Source organism: Aegilops tauschii, chromosome 6 (genome assembly GCF_002575655.3).
Source record: "Aegilops tauschii subsp. strangulata cultivar AL8/78 chromosome 6, Aet v6.0, whole genome shotgun sequence".
Taxonomy (NCBI): Eukaryota; Viridiplantae; Streptophyta; class Magnoliopsida; order Poales; family Poaceae; genus Aegilops; species Aegilops tauschii.
The window spans coordinates 119860825-119878103 of NC_053040.3; the positions used below are offsets into that span (position 1 = coordinate 119860825).

General features: G+C 47.0%; 1 protein-coding gene across 2 annotated transcripts; it reads left to right on the forward strand.

Annotated features, from left to right (window-relative positions):
- Nucleotides 1–2452: 2452 nt before the first annotated feature.
- On the forward strand, nt 2453–6572 carry LOC109741899 (protein FAR-RED ELONGATED HYPOCOTYL 3). Of its 2 annotated transcripts, none has more exons than XM_020300988.4 (7): nt 2453–2841; nt 2998–3317; nt 3639–3903; nt 4005–4695; nt 4805–5263; nt 5383–5670; nt 5781–6572. In XM_020300988.4, the coding sequence occupies exons 5-7, from the start codon at nt 4991–4993 to the stop codon at nt 6222–6224; spliced, it is 1005 nt and encodes a 334-aa protein (XP_020156577.1). In that variant the 5' UTR covers nt 2453–2841; nt 2998–3317; nt 3639–3903; nt 4005–4695; nt 4805–4990; the 3' UTR covers nt 6225–6572. The 2 variants fall into 2 exon arrangements, with proteins under 2 accessions (XP_020156577.1, XP_020156578.1); XM_020300989.4 differs by having other exon boundaries at nt 2559–2841; nt 4799–5263.
- The last annotated feature ends 10707 nt before the right edge of the window (nt 6573–17279 follow it).

The window sequence follows — 17279 nt, forward strand, 5'->3', positions numbered from 1 at the left end:
TTTGCATGTAATTTTTATTCATGAAAAAGTATTGTTTATACCTTTTTATTTTTAATAATGTTAATAACATTAATTACCTTAGGTAGTTTAAAGGGTGCTTTTGTCCTGAATGCAAATGATATGCACATAAAGGTAATGTTTATCTGAACATTTTGATATCTTATTTGCATTTTTCTGAGTTCATATGAATTAGTTATGAATTTTCAAAGTTTTGGTCAAAGGGTCAAATGGCATTCGAGGGACCACGATGGAAAAAGTAAGGGCAAAACTAAGCAAGCTCAAAAAGTAAGGGCAAAACCCGTGGGTAGGAACCAACTAGGGGTAAAAATGCAATTGTCCCTAATAAAAATACAGCCATGTTGGCTATTTAAAGACTTGAATAATATACCCAATGATTTATAAGCGCATGATTCCAATGGCGCAATCCAAATATATATACTGGCGACTTATAGTCCAAAGCCAGGCTGGGTTAATAAACACCGGATAATTTATCATCATATACTGGCGACTTAGAGTCGAAAACCAGGCCGGGTTAATAAACGCCGATGATTTATAATCATGCTTTATTCAACCTGTTTCTGTGACATGGAATCACATCGTTGGTTTACCAACTTTTTGTAGTAAGGGTGATAACCCCAGTCTTGAGTACTGATAACTCCTTCCATATTATACCGATTTATGATAAAACCGTACCGGGTTGTAATAAACACCGGATTATCCATATATAACACTGGTGACTTATAGTCGAAACCAGACCGGGTTAATAAGCGCCGAATTATAACTGATCATGTACTGACAACTTGTAGTTGAAAGCCAAGCCGGGTCAATAAACGCCGGTCTATTATAAAATTTTATAAACCTCATCAAAAGAGTAAAAACTTGGCAAATAAAGCAAAAAAGAACATGCGAGGCTTTTCACGGGCTGCGAGGCCCCAAATCGAGGCTTTTCATGGGCTGCCAGGCCACTGAGTTAAACCATTTTGCAAAGCCTTTTAAGATGGACCTCAATCTTTAACCAATCGTCGTTTTAACTTTGACAAGTTCAGGGTCTATGAGATTGACTTGTCAAAAGTTCGGCGGGTCATACCAGGTTTACCTGGACGGAGTGGCTTACTTAAAAAGGCAGGATAACCCGGGGTTTTAGGTGAATACACCTGGCTTCCAAGCCGTGGCTTGATAGCCTATTACAAGTGTAGATTCTTTGTTCATTGCGAAGCAAAGAATCCCCAAGCAATATTTTGAGCCGTGCTCAGTGGGTGCCTATGTTTGAGTTGTGCTTTTGCAGCACTCTCTTTTGCCCCTAAGTAATTTCCCTGGTGGCCTTGCACCGATCAAGAGGTGTAGCTATGGTTCGAATATGACCAAGCCCCCAAGTGATCAATAATATGATAAGCCAATAAGGCAGGATACCCATGTTTGAACCGCGCATCCTGGCAGCAGGTCCTCTTCAGCAACCTTTAACTTTTTGCAAGAGATAAATTCTTCTTGAACCGGGATTTTGAACCGGATATTGAGAGCGTCAGAGCTTTGCAAGAGATAGTTTCCTTCTTAAACCGGATTTGAACCAGATACTAAGGGCTTCTGCGTTGTGTGGGAAACGGGATTTCCCTTAAACCGGACTATAAACCGGAAGCATCATTGTGAGCCGGAATATTTCTGACGGCCTTCAAATTTTTCATCAATATAACAGTAGCCTCAGGGACCGGGTTATCTTTTCCTTCAACGTCCTGGGCACTTGAATTTTCTAAAACTGGCAAGACTTGCTGAATCATATCATCGTAGCCCCCGAGTCTTAAGATGACTCAAGGAGTTGTCTTAAGATTCTTCGTACTTGACCATAGCAGAAGGTATATATCATTGGTGTTGATAATGCGATGTGAATCCACAGAAGGTTGGGGTGACTGCGACGGGTTATAGATGATCCCGTATGAACCGTGTCAGCAACTCGGCCAATGGTTCCTTCCAACTGGCTGTTTGAAGTTAACCAAACTGTAGTGGCAGCGATTTGTGTGCATGTCCATTGAGCCATCCAGCGTAGATAGCGGCTGATGATAACTTGCCTCCAATTTGTTGGAAGAAAACCGGGCTACCCAAGCAGTGACTTGCTCATACTCAATAGACTGCTCATGCAGATAGGTGCGGCCCGGTGTGTTGACGTAGACCAGACCGCAAGGGTGGCAGCGTAAGCACTGCCGTTGAGCAGGGCAGCACGGATAAATGTTAGTGCAAAATGACGATGCTATGCACTCCATATCCGCGATATAACTCCACTTCGGCAGTGAATAATTGTCCTGATGTATTTGGATGACAGATGATCTTATCGTCTCTGCCATGAACATGGAACCATTTGTCCTGCGCATAAAAACATTGAAGGCAGAATAATGTTTCTCGGAGAGAATTAAAGTATAATGATGAAATAAATAGGGCAGATAGCACGGGAGCGTCGTTTTGGTGGCCGAGCACCCTGCAGGCCGTAATCTCGTGCCGTGCATGTATCGCCGTGATGTGTGCTCCCTTTTTCTCGATTGCTATATACGGTGCCTGATGAGTTGGAATACAGCCGTGCTATGGGCTGGTGTGCCACCGTTGTACGTGGGCATGGACGGCACGCGGTGTGTACGCGGGCACCTCATGCGCCTGCTGAGCTCATTTAAAGATTGGCCCATGTAGCTGCAACGGTGGCTGGTACAATATTATCCCCGCTTTAATGGGCCGATCTGGCGCTACAGCTGCTTAACCACATGATCGGTTTCTTTTTCTTTCCTTGGTCGTCTCTTGCTGTGCGGAGCGGCGATTCGCCATGGATGGCCTCGAGTTCTTCTTTGAGGAAGAAGAATCTGGGTGAGAGCCACCTGCCATATTGACTCTCTTGCTGTTACTTCTTTCGATTTGGGATTTATTTGTTATTCTGCTGCTTCATTTTCGGTACTTGTTCTTGATTTCTTCTCCCCTTGTTTCGTTGGATCTGACTTGGTCGGTAACTTCTGTGTCCTGCAGATTGGTTCCTAGGCTAGATGCGGGAGATATTTTGGGTGGTGGGATAGATGTTGTGGAGTCTGTGGTTGCTTCTATCCATGAAGCTCACGGCCCCTTGGCTGATCTGATATGTTCTGAGCCCATGGACAGCAGCGGCGACGAAGGGCATGCTGGAGATATGGAAGAGGATGTTGTCTTATTCTGCAACTGAACAGAAGTGAGGTCGTTGGTGACTCAAACGACATGCCCCCTGATTGCGAGAAAGCTGCATCTGTGAGAGAAGATGGAGATGCAGATGGTGTCATCGTCAACAATTCAAAGGGCTCCTGCTGGAGTCGACGGTAATAGACACACGCTTGATTTTGCCCTTATCTTTCATCTGTACCACTGGTTCTAGCTTTCTGCATAGCCTGTAGCAAAAGAACACACACCCGTGGGGGTGTTTTTCCACCATGGACAAACCAAAAAATGTTTCGTTCTTATATATAGTTCTGATGCTAGCTTGATAACCACAAACTTTAATCCTAGGTGTCATCCTTGTAGAACGTAAATACATGATTCTGCATCAATGTTCAGTACTGAAATTTTAGGGATTACTCTTCCTATCTAGGTTTGGACTACTAGAAAATACAGTTAACAACAGTTTTGGAAAAAAAATGCAGTATTAGGATTGGCAAGGCGTCAGAAGAAAGGGATGCCAACCCAAGCAGAGTTCCTGCGCTTGAGGCTTCAATGAGGGCTTACGCGGAGAACAAGGCTGATAGTGTTGTCAATCCGGCGGTCGGAACTAGCTTTAACACAGTTGAGGAAGCGTACGAGTTTTACAACCTATACTCCCGGGAGACTGGCTTTGGCGTCAGGTATGCCAAAAGCAGACTGAATGTTCATCGGACAAAGTGTATGCAAGAGTTTGTGTGCGCATGTGCGGTAAGCATAATTCACCGCTTCAGGAATGAAAAAAAATGTTTCCGTGCGAGCACTTCTTTCCATATTTATCTTGTTGTGTGTTGATCTGTAAAACTCTGCAGGGTAAGCCATTGCAATCCAACAGCTGATCGACAAGGTCCGGGTGCGGTGCGTTGATGTGGGTGCCTAGATCTGAAGATAAAGGATGGTACATATGTGAACACAAATCAGAGCACAACCATGCACTCTTAGGTAATTGTATGGAGAAGCTACACTGGAAGTCTCACCGACACATAGATAGATATACCAGAGACTTGGTGAAACAGCTAGGAGAAAACAATATAAGCTTAAGCAAGGTTTACAGTGTAGTTGGCAGTTTTTTTGGAACGGTGAAGGAGGTGTCATTCACAAAGAGATCTCTAAAAACTCTATGTGGAAAACTTAATAAAGAGCAATCGGAAAATGATGCCACGAAGACAATACAGGTTTTCAACGCAATGCAGGCTGAGGATCCTGAGTTTAAATACAGTGTACAACTTGATCTTGAAGGTAGAGTTAAGACTTTGATGTGGACAATAGGAAGAAGCATTGAGCAGTTTAAGTGCTTTGGCGACGCTGTCACATTTGATACCACATATGAGACAAATCTATATGACATGCCGTTCGGTCTTCTTGTTGGTGTCAACAATCACTTCCAAAGCATTTTTTTTGGTGGTGTGCTGATGAGCGATGAGAAAATCGACACTTTCAGATGGATATTTACAGAGTTCTTCCATATAATAGGTGCTCCTCTGCCGCGCACTATCCTCACGGGTATGAACGATTGATCTCGATTAAACGTGACCAACATCTTGATCTTCATTGTGTGTTCTGAAAAAGTATTTCATTCTATAAATGATCACAAAAAAACTGTTAGTTTCAGATCAAGCTCGTGCGATGGAAGTTGCCATAAAAGATGTCATGCCACATACAGTGCATCGACAGTGCAAATGGCATGTCCTGAAGAAAGCAAAAGAGAGCCTTGGATCATTGATGGCCAAGGGCGCTGAGTTCAAACAAGAGTTCAACAAGATGGTGCATCACATCGTTTGTGAGAAGGAATTTGAGGATGGCTGGGCGTGTATGCTTGATAAGCATGGGTTGCAAAAAAAACACATTTCTCACCCAGATTTATGAGACCAGGATGAAACGGGCTAAACCTTACTTCATGAATTTTTTCTGTGCCAAGATGACTAGCACGCAGCGGAGCGAGAGTGCAAACCATTTGCTCAAAGGGTACGTGCCGTCAGGATCCCCGATGCACTTCTTTGTTAGGCAATATGAGAAGATGCAATTTGATAGAGATTCAGAGGAGAGTTACCAGGAGAAAAGAACCAAGCTGGTAAGAGTACAATGTTTGTATGTTCTCCCACGTGTATTTTTCTATCTTATAATGGATCGTGCCCTGCTGACGAGTTACATCATGTGCCGCACATGCTAATTGTATTTCTCCACATGCAGGGTGGTGTTGTGCTGGCTCAGAACCTCCCCATCGAGATTCATGCATCGAAAATTTACACACGGGCTATGTTTGAAAATTTTGGCGAGATGCTATATGAGGGTGGGTCATATGTTCTGGTCGAAGTTGTCCCTTGTCGTGAATACATAGCAAGGCATGTAAAAAAAGATTCCCGAGACAAGTGGTGCAAAAATGAATTCCTCGTCCAGGTCAACGAGCTTGCTGATGAATTGAAATGCGAATGCGGGATGTTTGAGCATTTTGGCATGGTCTGTAGTCATGCACTAAAGGTGTGTTGGTTGTTGTTGATGATATTGTTCTTTCTTTGTGACCGGAAGACGACTTATTATTGAGATCAGAGAAAAATGGTACATTTTGACACTGGCCCTTTTTTTCACAGGTGATGATCCAGCTTGGTCTGCAAGAGGTTCCGGCAAAACATGTGCTGAAGCGTTGGACAAGGGATGCAAGGGATATACTGCCTCCAGAATTTATCCGTTCCCAGAAAGACCAAGGTCCTCTCAAGTACTCCTCGCGGCGACATAACAATCCGCATCTACTTTGCCTTGAAATTGTTAGACTTGGTGATAGCAATGTCGATGCATATACTCTTGCCATGGAGCAGCTAAGAAATGCAAAGGCATTGCTTGAACCGGTAGCCGATGTACGTGATGGCATGGGATTATCCAACAGAGAAATGGCGGGTGATTCTGCAGGCTCGTCTATAGCGCACAAACAACAATCAGGTGCAGAGTGTCTCGCAATGTTCAGACAGCTTTGGGGCACCATCCAAGAAGAGACCAGCGGGGCGGCCTACAACAAGCCGCGACAAAGCGCCATATGAACAACCGGCTAAAAGGAGTCGGTTTTGTTCAATCTGCCGTGGTCAGGGGCACAAGACCACTACATGTCCGCAGCGCGGTGATCTTCCGAAGGCGCCAAGGAAGTCGCCTCGCTGCTCCAGGTGCAGTCTGACAGGAAACAGGAGGAACACTTGCACCAACACGCCTTGGGCGGATTTCTACGAGTGATGTTGTTATGTTTTTGTGGTTGAAGTGTAGCAGTTCATTGAACTGTGCTTCTGTCGGATGTTAGGCTGCTAGCAACTCTGCACTATGATAGTGAGAATCTGTATCTGTAGTTTGCTTGTTGTGTTCGATAATTGCTTGGGAACTCCGTGATTTCAGTTTTATTCCTCTTGTTCAGACATTTCCCTGGAACGAACTGAGGATGAAGATGAAGCCATGACGATTGTGTTTGAGGAGGAAAACGAGTCCATCACTGCTATAAATAGCCGGTGAGACCATGGCAACGGCTGGATTCCTCAACGTTCGACCTCATAACGGCTCCCTGCCGTGGAACATTTTGACAGGGTCGATCCCGTGCCGAGTACAGGTGCCGCAAGAGCCGATGCACGCTGTGACAGTGACATGCATCTGTGCAGCGCTCCTGTGCCTGCTAGTATACATGAGCCCGCACTTTTTACTAATTGGCAAATACGAGCACTATGTATCGTCCGCTTCTACGAATACATGCAGAATACAGTAGAGTCGTACCTCCTTGGCACCGATCGCAACGGGTGCTGACGGAGCTGATTACGGCCTGCATGGTGCTCGGCCACCAAAAGCCATTTTCGAGATAGCACCTGATATTTTTGCCGAATGAACATAGACTGAACAAATAATCCCTTGTTCTCCTGGTGTCCATGCCCGTAGATTTATTCCAGATGGATGTAATAGTTGTACTGACATCGGACTAGTACCGATAATAATTTTACCAAGTGATGCCTTCTGGATAGAATCAAATGTTACCTTAGAACCAGTCAAACCAATGAATTTTCTCAGTAACTTTTCTTCTAGCCCCGTGCGCAGACACACTGTTCATCAATTAGCCTTCCATATTTGTACTTAAACTCTCCACTCCGGAGACCACGAGGACGTTGATGTCATATCAGTTTGATCCATGCTCGAAGTAGCAGTTGATGCAAGCATACGGGCGCAAGTAAATCTGCCCATCCATCGTGTACACTCCGCCATGAATTGTTTCTTTTTATAAAAAATTGCTTCGGCGGACAGATAACAATCTCTTGCAGTACTTTGGCAAATAAGTCTGTTCCTGTTTTAACAGCCAGTCTTGCCCAAAATCTTGAGAGCCACTGGGTCATTAAATCTCAACTTTGAAGGCACAATAAAATCACATACCCATATTAGCGATCTTTGAGCAAATGTAGCAGCTTGATTAGTTGTACTCGTTGATTGATGGTCTTTACGTAAGGTGTAAATAACATAGCACCAAATGTTGGCTTAGATCTTCTTGGGGAAGTAGATCACGGGTGGAGGAGCAGTAACAGCCACGCGGTCAGGCACCCGCGTGACACTGCGTACGCCCGCAACCACTTTAGGAAAAAGAAACAAGGCAGCTCAGGGACACCCATGTCGAGGCGGAGCAGTGCGAGAGGCGGCGGTTTATGGAAGTGGAGCAGAGCGGCAACTCGGGGGCGCCGGTTTAAAGCAGCGAGGCCGGGTCGTGGAGGCGAAGCGGCGACTGGCCGGATTGATGCGCAGGCTTTGCAACGAGGCAAGACGACAAATGTCTTAGTAGCTTGAAGGCGACGGCGAGCGTCGGTAGTGGCAAAGCGGCGAAGGCGACCCGGACCGTTTTGTGGGGGCTACGACTGACATGGTGCGCCAGAACCGGCCAAACCGGCGACTCGTCAAAAGGTTGTAGGGGTTTCCGATTCAGAGACGAGGCGCGGCGCGGGCAGAAGGTGCAGTAGTGGCGGTTTAGACAAACGGCAGCTTGTAACCGCAGAGACAGCAGCGGCGGGTGATGGTTCAGAATGACCACGACGGCTCGACCGGTGGAGGTGTACTCGGTGGCGACTCAGAAGCGTTTTGTTGATCCGGATGCTGCAACAAGGGCACTTCGGCTGGTCATCGAGGTGCGTCCGCGGCATCGGCGGGTTGGAGAGGCACGGCCGTGGCCGGTTCAGCGCGAGCGCGTATAGCAGGAAGAGGTGAGGGTGGTCCGGCGCAGCTATGGCGACGAAGTCAGCAGCGAGTCAAAGCAGTAACCCGGCGGTGCAAAAGCAAAACAGTGGCGCTACAGAGGCGGAGGATGACAGCGGCTCAGTTGCGGCTGGCCTCAGAGAGGGGCCGTGAAGCCAACAGCAGCTGAGGGAGGCACGGGCTGAACCGGCACAGAACAGGAAAGCTCAGCGAGTCAAGGCATGCCCTGGCCAAGTGGCGGGTCGATGGCCCTCCGGCGGTTCATGGATGAGAGACAGCGACGAATTAGCACAGTCGACTAGGACGAAGCGACCCGCAGCTGGAGCTGAGGTAGGGGGTGGCTTGACGATGCGGCGGTTCAGAGCCGAGGGGATAGACCGGCGAGGCGGCTGCGGCTCGACCGGGACGGCCTGAGGACGACGATGAAGTGGGCGAAGGCGACGGCCACCCGGAGCGGCGACTCAGAGGTGGTGGTGACTCACAGGCGTCTCGGGCCGCGACCTAAACCGGCAGCTCGGCGCAAAAAACGAGCAAGGGACGGCCTGAGGACGGCGATGACTTGTGGCGCTAGGGCCGGCTCAACCCGGCAGCGGAGGCGGATAAGCGAGGCCACGGCTGAGAAGCGAGGCGGTTCAAGCCGGCAAGGTCCGATGGTGACTCGGACGGGAGGCGGCTCGCGACCCATAGTGGCAGAGGAATCCGGGGCGGTTTCTTGCAGGGGAGCCCCGACAAAGGCAGCTTGATGCGGCCAGCGACTCGCCATGATGGTAGCTTGATGCAGCGGTCGGAGGAGGTGAAGTAGAGCGGGGCCAGGGCAGCTCAGGGCCAGGCCGGCTCAACGTCAGGGCCTGCCCGCTGCAGCTCGAGGTGAGGGGAGGCCCTGGCGATGGTTGAGACCGCGCGGCAGCTGCTCACCGCCACCACGGCGCTGCGGCTGCTTGATGCAGAGACGAGTCAAAGGCAGAGTTTGAGTCCGTGACTTAGGCCGGGTCGTAGTACCCTTTATTTTTTAGCAGCATAGAGGCGGGTCGACTCGGAGGTAGCTTAACACGCTGGAATCTTCCCTTAATTCTTCAGATGCCTTCACATGATGAATAGGAGTTGATCTTGTTCTGATTAGAGCTCACGTTCTAGTAGTAGCAGTAGCACTACTTGTCGTGGATTTGTCACGGCAGATGTCCTGATGTGAGGACTTAGTCGTGAGGCCAACGCATCTATGTGGTAGCTTGAGAGGGATTGAGCGGAATCGAGAGACGCAACACAAGACAAGGATTTAGACAGCTTCGGGCCCCGGGAAACATCATCCGGTAATAACCCTACATGTTGTTTGTGGCTAGGTCTCATTATCATCATGAGAGAGTCGTCGGTAAACCGGCTCTTCGTGTCTAGCCCTAGAGATTGTTTCTTCTTGCTTGTCCCTCTTTGGGGAGTTCTGCCCCTCCTTATATAAGTTGAAGGGGCGGGTTACATGTAGAGTCCAACTCGGACTTAAGACTTAACTATTCTGACTTCTCTTTATGGGCTTCTTAACATCTTGGGCTTCATAACGTCTCGGGCTTCATAACCCCTGGCAACCCAGTTATCACTGTTTGCCGGTTTATGATGGTCTGTCGGTTTACGATGATCTGCCGGTTTATGATGGTCTGCCGGTTTATGACTTCCTGCCGGTTTACCGTCTGTCTTAGCCATCTGTCTTAACTATCTGTCTTAACTGTCCGCCGGTTTACCAAGTCCCAGCCGGTTTACAACTCCGGCCGGGTCATACCGTGGGGTATATCCCCGACATTAGCCCCAGTTTAATTTGGATTTATCCATGTTAAACTGATCCTGGGCATCTTTAAATCCTTGTCATTTCCTTCTAGAAAATCCGGGTCAATAGGCCAGCTTCATAATCAATTTGCTGACATTGGTTTGTCACAGAGAAATATTGTGAAGAATAACTTCTTTGACTCAGCTCCCAATGCTTAACAAAAATATTGGTCTTTGAAATACTCATCTGATCTTCAGCCGGTTTAAGAATGTAGAACTTGCCGGTTTAAGAATGTAGAACTTTGCCGGTTTACAAATATTGATGACACCGGATCATAACTGTTTGTTAACATCAGCTTTTGAAAATATACCTCTTATATGCCTATCACTTGTAGCCCTCAAATCTTAAGAAGGTAACGTAGTAACAGCTTAAGGTTTGCTTCAATATGAATGTCACAAGCTTGAAGAAATCCAGGTTATTCATCTCAATCACTAGCTAGTCAGAACTGAGTATTCCACATATGTAGCCCCCAAGGGCCGGGTCATTATGCAATAATGAGCAGTGACTTTATAAATATGATCATGTAGATTTGAACAATAACGTGTAGCCCCCAAGGGCCGGCTCAGTAAGATAATATTGAGCTGATACTTTATATATACTTCTTTGAAAAGAACATCATAAAATGTAACCCCCATGGGGCTTGAACCCACGTCCAGAAGGTTAAGAGCTTTGTGCTTTACCAACTGAGCAATGGACCTTTCAATATAATGGTTTTAAGTCTTGTGTACCTTGAATTGTTGACAGGAGCAATTGATAGCCCCCAAGGGCCGGCTCATTATGATGTGATGAGTCGAGTCTTCAATAAGGCCAATTAAAATGACTTTGCATTAGCCCCCAAGTGTCATGGTGCATGCTTGCAGTGACATGAGACTTGCATATTTGATATAATCTCAATTTGAATAATGTAGCCCCCAAGTGCCGGGTCGTAATATAAGCCTGCAGCGACTCGGGACTATTCCTTCCATTGTGGAATAAATCATATCCATCGATAAAATAATATCCATTGCGCTAAAGCGACTTTGAAAACCTCAGTCATAATATTGGTTATTGATAAAAATCCAGCCATGTTGGCTATTTGAATAATATAACCCAATGATTTATAAGCGCATGATTTTGATGGCGCAATCCAAATATATACTGGCGACTTATAGTCGAAAGCCAGGCCGGGTTAACAAACACCGGATAATTTCTCATCATATACTGGCGACTTATCGTCTTAAAGCCAGACCGGTTTAATAAACACCGGATAATTTATCATCATACTGGCGACTTATATTCGGAAGCCAGGCCGGGTTAATAAACGCCGGTGATTTATAATCATGCTTTATTCAACCTGTTTCTGCATACAACAAGTTTAAAGTGTCCTGGCGGTGTACCGCCGGACGGGTCATAATGCCCAACATATAACCCGGGTTTAAAACCAAGGCTGCACTTAAGAATAATCAAATATGAAATATATCATACCTGTGACATTGAATCACATCGTTGGTTTACCAACTTTTTGTAGTAAGGGTGATAACCCAAATTTTGAGTACTGATAACTCCTTCCATATTATGCCGGTTTATGATAAAACCGTACCGGGTTGTAATAAACACCGAATTAACCATATATAATACTGACGACTTATAGTCGAAACCAGACCGGGTTAGTAATCTCCAAATTATAACTGATCATATACTGACAACTTGGAGTTGACAGCCTAACCGGGTTGATGAACACCGGTTTAAAAACATCACAAATCTTGTCAAAAGAGAGAAAACTTAGCAAAAAGCGAATAAAAACCCTTGTAGTCGAGGCTTTTCACGGGCTGCCAGGCCTCAAATTCGAGGCTTTTCATGGGCTGCCAGGCCACTGAGTTAAACCATTTCACAAAGCCTTTTAAGATGGTCCTCAATCCTTAACCAATCATCGTTTTAACTTGACAAGTTCAGGGTCTTTATTTTAGAGTAACTTGTCAAAGTTCGAAGGGTCATACCAGGTTTACCTGGGCGGAGTGACTTACTTAAATAGGCAGGTTAACCCGGGGTTTTAGGTGTATACACCAGGCTTCCAAGCCATGGCTTGATAGCCTATTACAAGTGTAGATTCTTTGTTCATTTCGACAGCAAAGAATCCCCAAGTAACATTTTGAGCTGTGCTCAGTGGGTGCCTATGTTTGAGTTGTTGTTTTACAACACTCTCTTTGGCCCCGGAGTAATTTGGCTTTGAGCTGATCAAGAGGTGTGACTATGGTTCGGATACGACCAAGCCCCCAAGTGATGTTGTGGCATTGCGCCGATCAAGAGGTGTAGCTATGGTTCGGATACGACCAAGCCCCAAGTGATATTGTATAAAGCTTTGATAAGCTGAATCAAGGGTAAACCGGACGCCGCTTTATGAAATAGAAACCCCCACGTGATCAATAATATGATAAGACAATAAGGCAGGATACCCATGTTTGAACCGCGCATCATGGCAGCAGGTCCTCTTCGGCAACCTTTAACTTTTTGCAAAAGATAAATTCTTCTTGAACCGGGATTTTGAACCGGATACTGAGAGCTTCAAAGCTTGTGGGAGACATCTTTCCCTTGAACCGGATTTTAAACCGGAATCTTCATTTTTAGCCGGAAATTTTCTGACGGCCTTTAAACTCGAACTTGCGAGAAGTTAATTCCTTTTTGAACCGGACATTTTTAAACCGGATTTGAGCGCTTCAGAGCTTTGTGGGAGAATAGATTTCCCTTGAACCGGATTGTAAACCGGATATTGAGAGCTTCAGTGAGACTGACTTTCCTTGAGCCGGTTTTTAAACCGGAATCCTTTCTGATGACCCGAAACTTCTTCATTGAGCCGGGATTTCGTAACTGTCATATACTTTCTAAGCCGGAAATTTTCTGACGGCCTTTAAATTTTCATCAATATAACAGTAGCCTCTGGTTCCGGGTTATCTTTCCCTCCATCGTCCTGGGGTTCTTAAATTTGCTGAAACTTGTATATCATTGGTGTTGATAGCACGATGTGAATCCACAGAAGGTTGAGGTGACTACGGCGGGTTACAAATGATCCCGTACGATCCGTGTCAGCAAGTCGGCCAATGGTTGCTTCCAACTGGTGATTTGTAGTTAACCAAACTGTAGTGGCGGCGACTTGTGCGCCTGCCCATTGAACCACCCAGTGCAGACGGCGGTTGATAGTATATGATAATTTGCCTCCATTTTGTTGAAAGAAAACCGGGCTACCCAAGCTGTGACTTGCTCATACTCAATAAACAGCTCATGCAGACAGGTGCGGCCCGGTATGTTGATGTAGACCAGGCCGCGAGAAACGGACGACAAAGACGACCGCGGCTTCAGAGGCGGCACAGACAGATGAGTCAACCGCGGCATTATAAACCGGCGCGGACGGGCGAGTTAACCACATCATATTGATGTAAACCGGTCTGCAGAATGGCGGCTTGCACATATGTTCATCGAGCTTGATGGCATGGTAAGATACTAGCGCCTTATGGTGGTGCGAGTTATTCATCCATAATATAGCCATAGTTTTTGCAGTGAATAATTGTCCTGCATAAACAATATTGCAGACCAAGGCAAAGATAAATGGTGAATCGGCCGCAGGAGCGGACAGATGAATCGGCCGCGGTGTTATAAGCCAGCGCCGAGGAGCAAGTTGCCCTCCGCATTGTAAACCGGTGTGGATGCGTGAACCGGCCGCGAAAGCGGACGGGCGAGTCGTCCGTGGCGTTGCAAGCCGGTGCGGACGCGCGAGTCAATCACAGGCGCAGTCCCGGCTAGTGGATGTAGTCCGGGGCGGTGACTTGCTCACGTATCCGTCTAGAAACACGACACGGACAAGCGCTAATGCAAAAATAATATTGGCGCACCTCCCTTGCGACACCCTTTTTAACAAATAATGGTCCTGCGAAAAAATACCACAGACCAGAGTAATTGTTCTCAAATAATTTAATATGTGCTGATAAAATACACAGAAAGGATTGCACCTGGTTTTTATTTGGCGAACGCGGATGTTGGGACTGCACATACTCAGATCAAAAGATAGCCGGACAGGTACATGTCTGATGTAGCACTAAGCACTCATGTGGGTCTTCGTTTGTCTTTTCCTCAAAGTGTTGAGAAAATTCCTTTGAAGTAAACACCATCAACACGTACCAGGTTAGCATCAACCTGTTGGAGCTCATCCTCATTGTCAAATTTTGTCTGCACCTCTGTTCCTTTTAACAGCACATGATTGATCTGCCTGTCCTCCCACCAAGCAGGTGCAACAAGGCGGAGGTGGCGGCTCACGGCAAGCGCGGGTCAGCAGTGACCAGGAGCAGAGGCGGTCGGTGGCGTCCGGTGACTCAGCGTGCGGCAGCTGAGGTGGTCTGCGGCAGCGAGACCCGGCAGGGCCACCGCCACGTGACGAAGCCAGCTCAACCCAGCAAGTAGGCGACTCAGCAGGGCCGAAGCAGTGCATTTGAAAATTTCTAACTGACATGGTTTGATGTCCACGGGCTAGATTCCATCGTCTGTCTTTGCTAATCCCTGTCTTTTTCCTTTTGACCACTTGCGTACTAGCCATCACATCTAGTACCAAGATGGACTTTTTGACCACGTGAGATCTTTCAGTCTTCCTGGTAGTATATACTCTGTGTAGCAGCCTTGAGGCTGATGTAGCAGCCCCCAAGTTGTAACCTGTTGAACAGACCGGGCCGTGGCCTTTTTTCCCTTATAGCGCCACGGTGGTTTTCTAGATTTGACTCGGTCATCAGGCTAGAAAAAGTAGTGGCAATGATAACTCGGTGATTTCACGCGTACCCTGCTAGCCTTGCCTCTACTGCCATGATTTATCCTTGGGAGCAACAACCATCAGGGTCACTCGTACTGCGTCAGTATGTCTCGATTTAAACACCACAGAGGAAAATAGACCTCCGAATTGGATTTAGATACGGACATGGAGCCGTCAAACCTGTCGGACTCGGCGGGACTTCGGTGACTTGTATCTCGTATCGATTGTTTTCGGATACGAGACTTCGACTTGCAGCGGCAGCGAAAATTAACCTGGCCTCGACGGATCATCTGGTCGTGTGCGCTAGCACCTAGACGCAACCCTAATTTTCTCTTGATCTTAAATCTTGTATATGTCGCTTTGATTGTTTGTCGGACGTCTTCTGCGCCGGCTCTTTTTTCATCTAACATAGTGCGAACTTCTCAATCCCTGAGATAGATCCCTCCAAAAACTCAAGACCACCGTGCGCAAGCCCCGCGGTGGGCGCCAACTGTCGTGGATTTGTCACGGCAGATGTCCTGGTGTGAGGACTTAGTCGTGAGGCCAACACATCTATGTGGTAGCTTGAGAGGGATTGAGCGGAATCGAGAGACGCAACCCAAGACAAGGATTTAGACAGCTTCGGGCCTCGGGAAACATCATCCGGTAATAACCCTACATGCTGTTTGTGGCTAGGTCTCATTATCATCACGAGAGGGTCGCCGGTAAACCGGCTCTTTGTGTCTAGCCCTAGGGATTGTTTCTTCTTGCTTGTCCCTCTTTGGGGAGCCCTGCCCCTCCTTATATAAGTTGAAGGGGCGGGTTACATGTAGAGTCCAACTCGGACTTAAGACTTAACTATTCTGACTTCTCTTTATGGGCTTCTTAACATCTTGGGCTTCATAATGTCTCGGGCTTCATAACGTCTCGGGCTTCATAACCCCTGGCAACCCAGTTATCACTGTTTGCCGGTTTATGATGGTCTGCCGGTTTATGATGGTTTGCCGGTTTATGATGATCTGCTGGTTTATGATGGTCTGCCGGTTTATGACTTCCTGCCGGTTTACCACCAGCCAGTTTACCGTCTGTCTTAACTGTCCGCCGGTTTACCAAGTCCCAGCCGGTTTACAACTCCGGCCGGGTCATACCGTGGGGTATATCCCCGACACTACTACTCCAAAATCAAAACATATCTCGTAAACCATGCAACTATTACTCCTAATACTTGGCCATGACATTCCGTGAGTGCAGCAACAGCAATGATCAACTCAATCTTCTTGGGAGCCGCTCTTGTCGCTCTTTGTTGCTTTTGTTTATCCGGCGAGTAGCAAAGAGTCCGACCAGGACACGGCTAACTTGCTAAATCAGATATCATCTTGGTTTGTATGGCGGCCGCGGCAACAAATGTCGATCTATCTTCAGATTTAACGGATCGTGATACTTCGTCGCACATCACGCAACCCTAATTTCTTTGATATGAATCTTGTATACGCTGGCTGGAAAGTTAACCATGTTCCAGATCACAAAACAACGAACTTGTCAGCTTTTCTTCATCCGATGAAATCGTGAGCTTCTCGAACCCTAGGAGAGATCCCTCCAACAACTCAACACCACCGTGCGCGGGCCCCACGGTGGGCGCCAACTGTCCTAGTGTGAGGACTTAGTCGTGAGGCCAACGCATCTATGTGGTAGCTTGAGATGGGTTGAGCGGAATTGAGAGACGCAACACAAGACAAGGATTTAGACAGCTTCGGGCCCCAGGAAACATCATCCGGTAATAACCCTACATGATGTTTGTGGCTAGGTCTCATTATCATCACGAAGGAGTCGCCGTAAACCGGCTCTCCCAGTTATGTCTAGCCCTAAGATTATTTCTCCCCCCTCTTGGGGTGCCCTGCCCCTCCTTATATAAGTTGAAGGGGCGGGTTACATGTAGAGTCCATCTCGGAATAAGACTTAAAACTATTCTGACTCCTCTTCATGGGCTTCATAATGTCTTGGGCTTCATAACGTCTCGGTCTTCATAACTCCAGGCGACTCTATCTGCCGAGTTATGACTGTCAACCAGTTATCACTGTCTGTCGGGTTATAACTGTCAACCAGTTATCACTGTCTGCCGGTTTATGATGGTCTGCCGGTTTATGATGGTATGTCGGTTTATTATGGTCTGCCGAGTTATCATCTGACTTAACTCCTGTCGGGTTATCATCTGACTTAACTCCTGCCGGGTTATCATCTGACTTAACTCCTGCCGGGTTATCATCTGACTTAACTCCTCCGGGTTATAACTCCGGCCGGGTCATACCGCGGGGTATATCCCCGACAAGAACCAAA

Excerpts from the sequence above, each read along its gene's own strand:
- LOC109741899 (XM_020300988.4), top strand. The coding sequence starts at position 4,991 with ATGGCTGGGCGTGTATGCTTGATAAGCATGGGTTGCAAAAAAAACACA. Across the intron at positions 5,264-5,382 it reads AGGAGAAAAGAACCAAGCTG|GGTGGTGTTGTGCTGGCTCA; the intron begins GTAAGAGTACAA and ends CTCCACATGCAG. Across the intron at positions 5,671-5,780 it reads TCTGTAGTCATGCACTAAAG|GTGATGATCCAGCTTGGTCT; the intron begins GTGTGTTGGTTG and ends TTTTTTTCACAG.